The sequence below is a fragment of the Ranitomeya variabilis genome, chromosome 1 (assembly GCF_051348905.1).
Source record: "Ranitomeya variabilis isolate aRanVar5 chromosome 1, aRanVar5.hap1, whole genome shotgun sequence".
NCBI lineage: Eukaryota > Metazoa > Chordata > Amphibia > Anura > Dendrobatidae > Ranitomeya > Ranitomeya variabilis.
Window position 1 is genome coordinate 618,540,331 of NC_135232.1, and position 13,612 is coordinate 618,553,942.

Below are 13,612 nucleotides of genomic sequence, written 5' to 3' on the forward strand. Positions count from 1 at the left end.
AAGAAGGGGAGCAAAAAAAAACGGAAAATGCCCCGGGGGTTAAGGGGCTAAAGTGAGCGTTACATAAAGGCAGAACAATCAGGACTTATGCCACCTTGTACTCTCGTCACTATGTGAACTAACATTTTTGGCACAGACGCACAATAATAAGATGCGCCTCTTAATGAGTTTGGCCCATCTTACTCCAGTGGTGCCTTTGTATTAAGACTAGACTGCAAAACACCAGTTTTAAAGAGCTTGTTCAGGGTGAGGCTCAAGACTGCTGTGACTGCAGATTTGTGAACCCTCACAGGGCACGCTGTCAGGATTCTCCAGTGAGTAGGTGGTCATGTGACCACAAGATGTTATTTGCATACTCCCAGTCACATTCGGACTAGACTTGTCCGGCCTCATTCAATTCGCTTGTAATGAGAGGCCACGCATGTCTAGTCGGCACTTTACCACATATATGCAGATAGCATACTTGCAGTTACTGGCCCACCCGCTCGCTCCTAGCACTGAAGAATCCTGACAGTTTGCACACTGCATTCTCTGAGGACTCAGAAGTCTGCAGTCATAGTGTGGCTGAAGACTTAAATTCCAGGCCTGTACAACCCCATTAATGCAACAGGCCCTTGATCTTCTCTCAAACTTGACCCACTAGCTTGGGTTTTAGTGTGCTCTGTTTTTAGTCTCTGAAAAAGAAATATCAATATTTTGAGTATAGATTTTGTTAGATTGTCCATAACTAGCACACTCATGCCCTATCCTTGGAATAAGTGATGAGTATCCGATTGGTGCCGGTCTCATGGTCTGCAGCCACGAGGAGCACAATGCAAAGAGCCGACAAGGCACAGCGCCACACTGTGTAGTGGCTATTCCTGGGTACTGCAGCTCCTGTTGAAGCGAATGTGGTCTGACTGATGCTAAGGGTACACAGTTTGTCTATGCATAAACTCTTATGGTTTTCTTTTTTTTTTTTTCTTTTTTTTTTCTCAAAGAATTTTCAAGATGGCAGCATAACAGTCCAGGACTTTTTCGTGCTGCTCGGAATCCGTATTCTTATCCAGAAGCCTCGTTACAGTGAGCTTCCGTCCAAGGTGGGTGGTCTTGCACTCGGCCGTGTAGGAAAGATGAGTAGTTTAATTTCTACTGGGATCCAAATCCAACTGGATGGCTACGGGCTGGGCTGCTAGATTTTTTTTTTTTTTTTTTGCATAAATAAAACTTAGATTAAAAATTAATAAGAATTTTATATAAGGTTTTATTTATTTGGTTTCTATTTATAAATCTGAAGAATTGTTTACTGTTGGCTTTTGATACTCCATAAACATCTGTGATAAGAAAGCCAGCATAGCCGTTTAAGCGCAGCATAACATAATTAGCAGACATCGATCATTAAGGCTATGTGCACACGTCAAGATTTCTTGCAGAAATTTCCTGAGCAAAGCCGGACATTTTCTGCAAGAAATCCGCGTGCGTGGTTTTTTTTTGCGTTTTTTTTCCAGAGATTTCCCAATGCAATGATATAGTGGGAAATCTGCAAAAAATCCGCTAAATTAATGAACATGCTGCGTTTTTTACCGCAATGATCATGTGCACAAAAATTGCGGAATGCATTCTAAATGATGGGATGCATAATGTATGTGTTTTTTTTAGTGAAAAACCGCAAAAAATCTGCAATGTGTGCACACAGCCTAAAGGGGTTGTCCAGTCAAAACTGCTAAGTCTGCAGTCACTTTGTGTGTCTGTAGACTTATGATTCTCCCCTTTGCGCACACTGTGCGTTGCGGGGTTTCGCTGGTTTCAGACCCGTGACCTGAGGGTATGTAGGTGTTATACATTCACCCAACTAGTAGGCACGGCCTTTCTCCATACACTTGTATGGAGCTCAGGCAACGGCCTCTCGTTGGCCAAGTATATGGATATTGAGGCCGTGCCCACTGGGTGGGAATATGTAGAACGCCTATATACCCTCCGATCTCCATTCTAAAACTGGTGAATCCCCACAGCGAACAGTGTGTGCAATGGGGGGAATCCTAAATCTGCAGTTACAGTGACTGCAGACTTATTGGTTTTGACCAGTCAACCCCATTAGTGAGCGACGGCTGCTTAGAAGCCGGGGGCATTTGTTAGCCATGATTGACATCTGCCAATGTATCTGACTTGTATGCCTCGGCTATCAGGAGACTAACAGGCATTTTCTCCTTTACAGCGAGGAATGGCTGCAGAGCTGACGCCATCGGAGATCCTGCTAGACCAGTACGTGTATCAGCCCAAGCTTCAGGTGTATGATGAAGAGTGTCACACTTTGTTCCAAGCTATAGAGGAGTAAGTGTTCTCTAGTTTTGTTACTTTTTTTCTTTCCCACACCTGACCCGAACATTTGGTGCCACGCTGCTCCTGCATGCTTTGCGAGACAATTGCTCTGCCAGTTGGGTATGCTGAATGAGACGTGTGCATGGTGCAGTTGCCACAGCCGGTTGGACAGTTTTTGGATTGTTGCAGTTCCCCCACTGTGATCATTGTGGTTAATACCTAAATTCGAGGGGTATCATTATCGATTTTTTTCAGGAGCACACCTCTTCCCCCAGTCCCTTCCTTTTTGCCAGGGGGTGGTGCTCTCCTGGTGATGGACAGTTTGGACCAGCAGCATTGTTCACCAGTGACTTGTACCGTGTTCACTCTGAAGCATCAAGAGTGCTTACGGGGCAGTGATGCTTACCAGCCGCCGTCTTCCTGTCTTCTCTGCGCCGCTCCAGTCCCACCCCGCCATCTTCTCACTGCAGCTTCTGATTGACCAGAAGTCAGCAGTAACAGTCACAGGATCTCAATGCAAGTCTATAAGTTCCAGAACAAGACTCTCATAGACTTGCATTGAAAAGTGGCCTCTGGCTCGTTCCATGAATCCGTGGAGCAGCCAGCAGGTCACAATCTGCAGAAGTCGACCGGAGCAGCACTGAAGACAGATGAAGGCTGAGGCCAGTAGGAATAAAACTAGGTGCAGGGAACTTGTGACACCACTCCAGGGCTGCAATAAAGAACAACGCTGGAGAGGTGCTGTAAGCTTTTAACATTCACACTTGTACGTCTTGTGTCTTCTTGCACCAGGCTGAAGGTGTCTACGGAGCGGCAGCACAAGCCTCTCGTCCAGGTGAACAGTCTGCTCTGGGAAGCTCTGAGAATGTGCTCAGAAAATGAGGTAAGAGGGAGAATTCCCAGGGGAGGTTTTTATATCATTTTTAAAAAGGAAAGAAATGGTGGCACTCACCGGTCCTGTAAAATTCAAAGTCATTAAAATTGCAGGGAAGGAAGAAGTGCATGAAAAGGAGGATGGCAGTTTTGCGCATACCTGCTTCATCTCATCCTGGGCTCGGTTACCTCTCCATCCCAGGACCCGTTGAAGCCCAGGTACGCATGAAACTGCTGTCGTTTTTTTCATGCGCTTTTTCCCTCCACGCAGCCAATTTTAATTCTCCATTGAATAAAGACGTTGGATTTTACAGGACCGGTGAGTGCCACCATTTCTTTCTTTTTTGAACACATGTATTTTATGTGAGCGCCCAGTTTCCGGTTTCTTCATTGTCCCCGTCCTCCATTTCAATTTATAAGGAAGCGCACAGGTTGTAGGTGCCAGCACCTCTTTCCCTTTAATTTTTATATTTTTTCTGTTTTTTTTATATTATCCTGAGTTTTGCTTTATAGCTTTTTCTGTCCTTCTAGCTGATGTGCTTTGGAGCAACCCTGAAGAAGATGAAGTCTTTATACTCCAAGAAAAGCAAACTCCTAGCCCATAAGGCCAAGGTGTCCACGTACAGTAAACTGCTCCGCACGGCTCAGGTACTCATCTCCTTCCACATCACTCGTGTGTTTGGTAGCACATATGAAACTTGCATTTAGTAAACCGCCCGTTGGATTTCTAACACAGTTGTTCTACCAAACAGATGCAAAAGGAGCAACTTCAAGCAAGACTCAGTGTGGCCGACCAGCTCCTGGCAGAGCTTGCTGACTGCATCTCCAGCCTACACATGGGTAGGCTCCATTTCTACTTCTATCATAACTGGGTTTTTTCCATTTGTCGAAGATTTAACCATTGTGACTAACTTAAGTTATGATGATGGAGCTGTGCGAGGGCTAAACGTAAGTGCGGCCCATCTTACTGCCCATGAGCGGGCTTGTGCACTTACTAGCCTTTCCAGGTAGTCATGGCTTATGGACGATTTCATCAGGAGACCATCCAATTTAGAAAGAAGGCACCTAGCCTACACTAGGCACGCCACTGTAACCCCTTATACTGCTACATGGGAGGCCGGGGACAGATCGGCTTATTACTGTTACGCTATTGACAGAGGGATCCGCTTCTTCCTAATAGTTGCAGTGTCTAATGGGAAAAACAATAATTCAAGTGTTCTTGAGGAAATCTTAATGGGGGGGTGAGATTGCTGTTCTTCTGGAAGGAAGTTTGTCATGAAGGTTACAGACGTTACATTACCACTAATTGCCACCAAGGTTTCATTGATTTGTTTCTCTTGTAAGATCCTGTAAGACTGGATGGAGAATGTAGAACTGAAAATCGGACCGCTGAAATCCAAGGTTGTTTACAGTCAGGTGAGTACAGGTCCTGTCCAGGAGACTGTGTGGGGCCCTGCACACGATAAATCCCGGAGTTCTGCCAACAACTATGTCTCCCGTACACGGGGGTGCTTGCTCTACCGAGCCCTCCACTGTTGTCTAGGAGAAAGCCGCTGCCAGACTTAGGTGTCGGTATCTTCTCTCGTCAATCGTACCAGATCCTTATCTCCTCCAACATCGGTGGATTCTGCCGACGTTGGTCTTATGTGTATGGGGCCTTAAGTGCTGGTCATTATGTCTTCTGTCTACATAGTAATGGGGCACAATGTTTTTGTATTCTGGAAGCGTAACTTATCCTGCACAAATTCTTACTGTGACTTTTTGACTAAAACAGAGATTGACGGCTTAAAGTCCCAGCAAAGTGGATTTATCCGGTAAGTTTCTTTTATGCACCCCTAACTGTTGCATGTTTATCATCTTTCAGCAGGTTTTGCTACATAATCTGAAAGCAGCACGTTGTAGGGTCAGAGACCCTGATTCCAGTGATGTCACTTAATGGGCTGGTTGGTGCAGTTGTGATACAATTCTGGTTTTCTCTGCTGTAGATGTAGTTGAGCAGTGTATAGCCGCACCCCCACCACTGACGGGCAGCTTAATCAGTGATAGGGGTGTGGTTACATATTAGCTGGACTGCCTGGCACGTGACACCTAGTCCTGTAGTGATGATCTCCTGCTGATAAAACAGATTGTATTGATACTACAGCCTAATAAGTGACACATCACTGGAATCAGACTCTCTTGTCCTACATCATGCTGCTCTCAGATGAAATAAATATTAAAAACCTGCTGACAGATTCCCTTTTAATATAGTTATGTACATGGCTGCCATCATCAACTACACTTTTGGATTTTTAGCCATTAGATGCCATCTTTAGGCCTCAAAACATTGAGTATCCCATGTCCCCTCCAGCGTGGGTGCAGAGGGGATTGCACACACTGCATTGTATAGAAATGGAGACCGCCTGCAGCACGCACGGCTGGGTTTGCATGTCCTTTTCAGGTTACTTTCACCAATCCTCTAGCCTCTGACCTCCATGTTCCCCACTTCCCTCCCATATACTGGTGCCAGCTATATTTGTACAATACGCTCTTGTTCCTATCCTTGATGTACAGAAGTTAAAGGCTGTGTAGACTTTAGTTATTCCTGCACATGGAAAACGTGATGGCTCCTTGTGTAAATCGGGTATATAGTACTGTTTATAACTGCGTATTCACAAGGTAGACGGTATACTAGATTATTATTATTATTATTATTATTATTCATTTTTATAGCGCCATTTAATCCATGGCGCTTTACATGTGAAATACGGGGCATGGTGATTCCATACGATGTCATGCTGAATTACTCCTTGCACAGCAGTCCTCCCCATAGCAGAATCCACCATTAAACCTAAGAGATGTAATCCAGCATTTTGCTTTTTGTAGGGAGAATTTAGAGCTAGAAGGAAGGAAACAAAATCTCTTGGCACGGCTTGGCTCCCTGCAAGAAGAGGCACGAGTGATTGGAGAACGATTACAGGAACCCAGGTAGGTTTGTAGACTTCTCCAGGTACAGTACAGACCAAAAGTTTGGACACACCTTCTCATTTAAAGATTGTTCTGTATTTTCAGGACTATGAAAATTGTACATTCACACTGAAGGCATCAAAACTATGAATTAACACATGTGGAATTATATACTTAACAAAAAAGTGTGAAACAACTGAAATTATGTCTTATATTCTAGGTTCTTCAAAGTAGCCACCTTTTGCTGTGATGACTGCTTTGCACACTCTTGGCATTCTCTTGATGAGCTTCAAGAGGTAGTCACCGGAAATGGTCTTCCAACAATCTTGAAGGAGTTCCCAGAGATGCTTAGCACTTGTTGGCCCTTTTGCCTTCACTCTGCGGTCCAGCTCACCCCACACCATCTCGAATGGGTTCAGGTCTGGTGACTGTGGAGGCCAGGTCATCTGGCGTAGCACCCCATCACTCTCCTTCTTGGTCAAATAGCCCTTACACAGCCTGGAGGTGTGTTTGGGGTCATTGTCCTGTTGAAAAATAAATGATGGTCCAACTAAATCCAAACCGGATGGAATAGCATGCTGCTGCAAGATGCTGTGGTAGCCATGCTGGTTCAGTATGCCTTCAATTTTAAATAAATACCCAAGTGTCACCAGCAAAGCACCCCCACCCCATCACATCATCTCTTCCATGCTTCACGGTGGGAACCAGGCATGTAGAGTCCATCCGTTCACCTTTTCTGCGTCGCACAAAGACACGGTGGTTGGAACCAAAGATCTCAAATTTGGACTCATCAGACCAAAGCACAGATTTCCACTGGTCTAATGTCCATTCCTTGTGTTCTTTAGCCCAAACAAGTCTCTTCTGCTTGTTGCCTGTCCTTAGCAGTGGTTTCCTAGCAGCTATTTTACCATGAAGGCCTGCTGCACAAAGTCTCCTCTTAACAGTTGTTGTAGAGATGTCTGCTGCTAGAACTCTGTGTGGCATTGACCTGGTCTCTAATCTGAGCTGCTGTTAACCTGCGATTTCTGAGGCTGGTGACTCAGATAAACTTATCCTCAGAAGCAGAGGTGACTCTTGGTCTTCCTTTCCTGGGGCGGTCCTCATGTGAGCCAGTTTTTGTAGCGCTTGATGGTTTTTGCAACTGCACTTGGGGACACTTTCAAAGTTTTCCCAATTTTTCGGACTGACAGACCTTAATTTCTTAAAGTAATGATGGCCACTCGTTTTTCTTTACTTAGCTGCTTTTTTCTTGCCATAATACAAATTCTAACAGTATATTCAGTAGGACTATCAGCTGTGTATCCACCAGACTTCTGCTCAACACAACTGATGGTCCCAACCCCATTTATAAGGCAAGAAATCCCACTTATTAAATCTGACAGGGCACACCTGTGAAGTGAAAACCATTCCTGGTGACTACCTCTTGAAGCTCATCAAGAGAATGCCAAGAGTGTGCAAAGCAGTCATCAAAGCAAAAGGTGGCTACTTTGAAGAACCTAGAATTTAAGACATGTTTTCAGTTTCACACTTTTTTGTTAAGTATATAATTCCACATGTGTTAATTCATAAGTTTTGATGCCTTCAGTGTGAATTTACAATTTTCATAGTCATAAAAATACAGAAAAAAATATTTAAATGAGAAGGTGTGTCCAAACTTTTGGTCTGTACTGTATGCACGGTAGACCTCAACGAATAGCAACCAACTGAAACTCCCATTTCCAGCACTTGGGTTTGGGAATTAAAGCTTATTGCCCCACATCTGGCTCACAGCCCCGAGCAAACAGCTGATTTTTTTTTTCTTTTTTTCCCTGCTAAGATAACATAGAATTACTTGGTGGCCATTCAAATCAATGAGGTGTAGTAGTATAAAAAAAAAAAAAAATCTAGACTAAAATAACTTGTGCCCCTCGACTGTCATCCTGCTGGGTGCACATGCTATACAGAACAAGCTGTCAGTCATGGATCGGTGAGGGTGAGCACTGCGCACTCATTGTTCATCGGGGTGGTACCATGGAGGTGGATGGAAGGGAGTGGCTGCACAGGGAATATAATTTTATTTTCTCCCAGCAGCCGATCTGGCAAATGTCTGTAAAACCAGATATACCTATAAATTTACCACAGCCCAATTTAGATAGAAATTATCCAGATAAAAAAAAAAACAGCCTCCAATAGATGCACAGGATGACCAATAAGTTAATATACGCTGTACACAATCGCCAAACTGATGGGTGGCTCAAGAAGTCAGCCCATGTGAGTGTGAAGACATTGCATGTTTCGCCATATAGTGGCTTCCTCAAGGGTTATGTCTGTTATGTGTCTGTGGATTACCTACTGACACGAGAAAGATCTATTTGTATTCATTGGTGTGCATGTTTGTGGTAGATGCCAATTACGCAGGGCTGGGAGATTTTGCCAAAATGTATAGTTCTTAATCTTGACATCTTAGCCTGCCATTTTCATTTCAGTTTTACTGAATGGGAACTGGTTAAGTGGACGGACACAGATGCGGCATTTAATTTTCTGTACGATTCGCTGGGACTTTCCATCTCATTCGGAGATTCTATCGGTAGGTGGTGATTGCCTCTTGCACAATGTGAAGCTGTGGGAACGGCACATAGGGACTCAGGATAACGAAGATCTTACATTCTTTTTTTTTTTTTTTTTTTTTTTTTTTTCTTTTTTTTTTGTCTCTACTGATATGAATTATTTGTTAAAATGATATTTTCTTATTATATCACGTTTTTGTTTTAACATTCTGGTCACAAGCCGAATATTGCCCCATCTTTAAAAATCCATTTTCCATCCTATTGCGCGGTCTGCTCATACATATTCTGCTCCTTCCCGTCTTGTCCTGATTTGCTCAGTGATGAGGCCGTTCTCCAGTCTTTAATATATCCTGTTCCCATTCAGATGGTGAGAACTTTAATAACCAGCCTTGCAGAAGAATTTCCCGCGTGACCGTGGAGTCTCAGCTGGATGGTGAGTCTGAACTTTCTTGGATTTTGACGGTCAATGTGAAAAATGTCCACAGCAGGGATTTCACAAATAAATGATGGTTTCCGAGGCAGAGTCATGAAATGCGAGGCTTAGCTTCAGGTCAAGTGCGGCTTCTTCTGAGAAGTTCTGAGCAGCTTGAGGCTGCATGGAAATTCTCCGAAAACCGGCACCGAATAATAAAGCTCTGAGCAGCCGTGTCGTTAGGATGTTTCTCTCGCTAGTTAACTTTTCATGTATCTCCATTCCCAACATGAAATGGCCCCGCAGAATTTGTGGTTGTCCGATTCTGCAAGGACTTATTATTTCTTTCTATGTCGACCTGTGATTTTCAATCACACCATGTTGGGTTAATTGTGACATATTGATCTACGTGCATCAGGGTGGGCCTGTAGGTAGGGTCTTTGGCTCTAAGACCCCTCTGCTGTCTATCTTCTTCCTCCTTTAAACTCAGCACCATGTTAGTTAGTTACACCCACATACACCCTTGACCTCATGTCAGTCAGATGTTGGGATGCCTTCTGTATCAGAAAATTGAGATTTCCAACTCAACTCAACTGAAGATCGCATATTGACGTCATACTTTTTATCGTGATTTTATCTTTTCATAGGAAACATGGCTGTTGTCGGCTATCTATCTGGCAACTATTCATTTGGTGCTGATGGGCATGTCTCAAAGTTATGAAAAAAATGCATGTTTTTCCCCTCTTAGTCCTGAAGTTGAAAATGTATGCCCCATCAATATCGGATGACTATAAATCCCAATAATCCTGACTATGGGCACTGAACAGTCTAGTTGCAGATGTCCAGTTTGCTCTGAAAATAACGAGTTACCTTTAAAGGTGTTAGATTTCCCACTTCCTCAGCCTCTTGAAACTACAAACCCGTCTTTCTGACTCTTCCCCACAATAGATATCCTACTTTTGGGCACTGAAGGGTTCTCTTCTTCAAAAGATGTATGAAGCTGGAGCTTCCTGTGTTTTAATTAGGATTCCTCGCTACACCATATGTTCAATGTGGCACTATTTCAATGAAGTGTAAGCTCTTGTCCTTCTGGAGACTGTGTAAGTGGAAGGGAGTGAATGCCTCCTCCCTGAAGATGTCTTCTGGATTTTAATTTTCCTCTGACAGGCACCATTTTCTCAAATACTGCCGGAGATCAATTTAAGCAGGTGCCTTCAACTGCGTCATTTTATTAGAGCACATCTAGAGATCAATCTGCGCAAGTTTGAAGAACCCAAAGGTTGCCATGATGGGCTATTAAATAGCCCTACTGTTCACTTTTTCAAATTGGTCTGCTGCTTTACATCTATAGATATTATGTTTACTTTTTAACCCATTAGCAGCGCTGTCCCCCCTTAATCTAGCAATGTTTATTTTTGTTCCTAAGATATGGCCTCCTCTTTCCTGTGTGGTTTGTTTTTGTTTGTTTTTTTAGCCAAGTGTTCCTCACCTCTTCTGTGGGAGTCTTCTTGATGACTGCCTTTCAGCCTACTGGGCTTGGATGTCAAGAAGACTCCCACAGAAGAGGTGAGGAACACACCCGCTTGGCTAAAAAAAATATATATATTCACGTATAGGAAAGAGGAGGCCATATCCCTGGATCTGAGAGGCTCATGATCAGAAGAACAGTGGCATTTACATGCAGTAAGAGATGACATTACTGGCAAGTGACGGGTCCTCATTCGAGGAATGATGACCTGAGGAACTTAAGGACCTGATCTGTGTGTGCAAATCGCTTATTTTGCTTTTCCTCGTTTGCAGATGCATCTGCCCCTCCGTCCACTGTTCTGGTCCACAGACTGATTTCTCAGTATGTTGAGAAGAAGTCTGCCTTCCAAGAGGCTTATAAAACCCAGAATGACCTCCCTCAGGTAATCCATGTCCTACACATCCGCTCCTGTGATCTCTGCCCAGTGCAGACTCTCATGGCCGTACCCAGAGATGGCTCACCGGGTGCTGACCCTTCACAGCATTTAATAAAATACATTCTGTCATGTTCAATTGGATTATCTGTAGCGTTGCCTGAGGTCTTATTTGTATGATATTTTTTTTTTGTTTTCCAGCTACTTTTTGATTTGTCCCTGGTGGTGAGCCGCTGTAAACTACTCGGAGAAGAGCTGGAGAACCTAACAAGATGGGGCGCAATATATAACATTGTGAAGGTCCACGTACAGAGCCAAGAGTGAGAGGAATACTTTTGCAAAAACGATATAGTTGCACTTTGTCTCCTAGTGTAAACAGTGTAAAGGCAATCCCTTTTCCCGTTCATACACTTTCAGTATGCATAGACTGTTTATTAACTCTCCGTAGACGTCACCTTCTCTTTATCCCATTACGTCTTCTACATTCACATTACTAATGTTGGTGGTGCACTAGACCACCCAGTACAGAGAACCTAAAATCTGTGCAAGAGTCAAGAGCTGGAAGGACAAAGTGCAATAGGGTCTTATCCAGATACAATGTGGGCAATGGTGCTCACCTGGTCGGCTGTATGCTCACGACCACTAGAAAGGCTTAGGATGCTGCAGACCCAGGGTAATGGGAGCAAAAGACTGGAAAACAATGGGTTAAAACTGTGCTGCCATCGGAAGGACAATGAGGAGACAGGAATCCGAGATTGTGGTTTATTGAACAACGTGCTTCGAAGTATGAAGCTTCTTCATGAGGACAATTCTCTGTGGTTTGTTCTGATGAAGTATGATACTTCGAAACACTGACCAATAAACCGCAATGTCGGATTCCCACCTCATCATCCTTTCAATGGCAACTCAATTTTAACCCATTTTTTTTCCAGTCTTCTATAAAATCCGTACAAGGCACTCGGATCACTCTCATCCAATATAGACAAAACCTCCCCATAATCTTGTTTTTCTTGTTGCTGACCTCTCAACCATAGTGATTTCTATACACAGTAATTTATGTAGTGCCTGCAGCCTCTTGCCTCCGTGCTACATCACCTAAAAACATGATGATGGGGCAGAGACCCTGGTTCCATTGTTTGTTTTTATCCATACAGTATAAAATCCTTTATCACTAAAGGACTAGTTGTCTCCTGCCATGTACTCCTCCTGCTCTGTGTAACTTCACCACTGATTGGCAGCCTTCTGCCTATACATAGTGGCCACTTTCTGTGTACAATCTATAGTGTGCGCAGGGTTATACGGAGCTTCATCTTAAGAGAATGATCTGCAGCAGAAAAATTGATAAGTGACATCATTAGAATCATGGTCTCTGCCCCTACATTATGTTGCTCTCAGATTACATAGCAAAAACTGCTGATTCCCTTGTGACATGTAAATTTACAATGGATTGAATAATTGGGGGTAACTTGAACTTGTTGTTTTTCTTGTAGAATAAGTCTACTATTTTCCAGCTTAGCAACTCTTGTAAAGTTTGAGCTGATAATCCATCTTTCGGATACCTACCCAACCACACCTTTGTCCTTTACACTGAATAATCGCATTGGAAGCATTACGTGAGTATCAAGGAGGTTTACTTAATTCTAGCGTATTTTTCTAGAATATCTGATAACGTTTACTGTGGAGAAGAGATACCAGCTGAAATGGGACGGCTCATGTGCTGAGACGCTAACATGTAGTTATGCTTTTACATTTCAGAAAAAACAGAGTGATGGAAATTATGTCGAAGGTTCCCATTGGGCTCTGGTATCTGAAGAGAACCGTGAAATCCTTACATGAAAATCTGTTAGTTTAAAGTAGTAATAATATATTCTTCGAATGAAGAAAGAACTTGATGAGATCTTGTATGTGCGCCACGTCACACCATAATGAAATTTGGTTACCGAGTGCTCAATGAAAACTATTTAAGTAAACTAAATGTGTCAATTTTAAAATAAAGGGATTACAAAAACTGGACTCCGATTAAGATGAGTGTTTTAAGGGTACAACACAGAAACCTGGCTCACCCCCTCTGCCTCTCCAGCTGCGCTTTCCTACGGCGGTCTCCACCTCTCACACCTCTCGCTCCACCAACAAACGTGGTGAAGGGGTTGGCTTGCTCCTGTCCGACAACTGCTCCTTCACTCCAATCCCGCTACCACCCTCCGCTACTTTTCCCTCATTTGAGGTACACTCCATCCGCATCTATTCCCCCTCCAGCTGGCTGTCATCTACTGCCCCCCAGAACTAGCCATCTCCACCTTTCTCGACCACTTCACCACATGGCTACTTCATTTCCTCTCTGTTGACATCCCCACTATCATCATGGGTGATTTCAACATCCCCATTGACACTTCCACCTCAGCTGCCTCTAAACTTTTATCACTGACTGCCTCCTTTGGCCTCACTCAATGGTCTTCTGAGGCCACTCACAAAGATGGCCACACGCTGGACCTCATTTTCACCTGTCTCTGCTCCCTTACTAATCTCATTAATTCACCCCTCCCCGTCTGACCACAACCTACTGACATTCTCTTCCCTCTCCTCTCCTAGTGTGCAATCCCCACTCCACAAACTCCCTCGCAGAAATCTCAAACATC

General features: G+C 43.7%; 1 protein-coding gene across 1 annotated transcript in view; it reads left to right on the forward strand.

Moving 5' to 3' along the window:
* KNL1 (kinetochore scaffold 1) overlaps window positions 1–12,989 on the forward strand; it is a 40,507-nt gene extending 27,518 nt beyond the window's left edge. The window contains exons 13-26 of the mRNA XM_077260712.1: window positions 981–1,079; window positions 2,195–2,310; window positions 3,091–3,181; window positions 3,703–3,819; window positions 3,924–4,011; window positions 4,516–4,587; window positions 4,946–4,985; window positions 6,037–6,138; window positions 8,583–8,683; window positions 9,028–9,096; window positions 10,876–10,985; window positions 11,178–11,296; window positions 12,467–12,589; window positions 12,732–12,989. Of these exons, the coding sequence (XP_077116827.1) occupies window positions 981–1,079; window positions 2,195–2,310; window positions 3,091–3,181; window positions 3,703–3,819; window positions 3,924–4,011; window positions 4,516–4,587; window positions 4,946–4,985; window positions 6,037–6,138; window positions 8,583–8,683; window positions 9,028–9,096; window positions 10,876–10,985; window positions 11,178–11,296; window positions 12,467–12,589; window positions 12,732–12,828 (1,344 nt within the window). The 3' untranslated portion in view covers window positions 12,829–12,989. The remainder of the gene's footprint in view (window positions 1–980; window positions 1,080–2,194; window positions 2,311–3,090; window positions 3,182–3,702; window positions 3,820–3,923; window positions 4,012–4,515; window positions 4,588–4,945; window positions 4,986–6,036; window positions 6,139–8,582; window positions 8,684–9,027; window positions 9,097–10,875; window positions 10,986–11,177; window positions 11,297–12,466; window positions 12,590–12,731) is intronic.
* The last annotated feature ends 623 nt before the right edge of the window (window positions 12,990–13,612 follow it).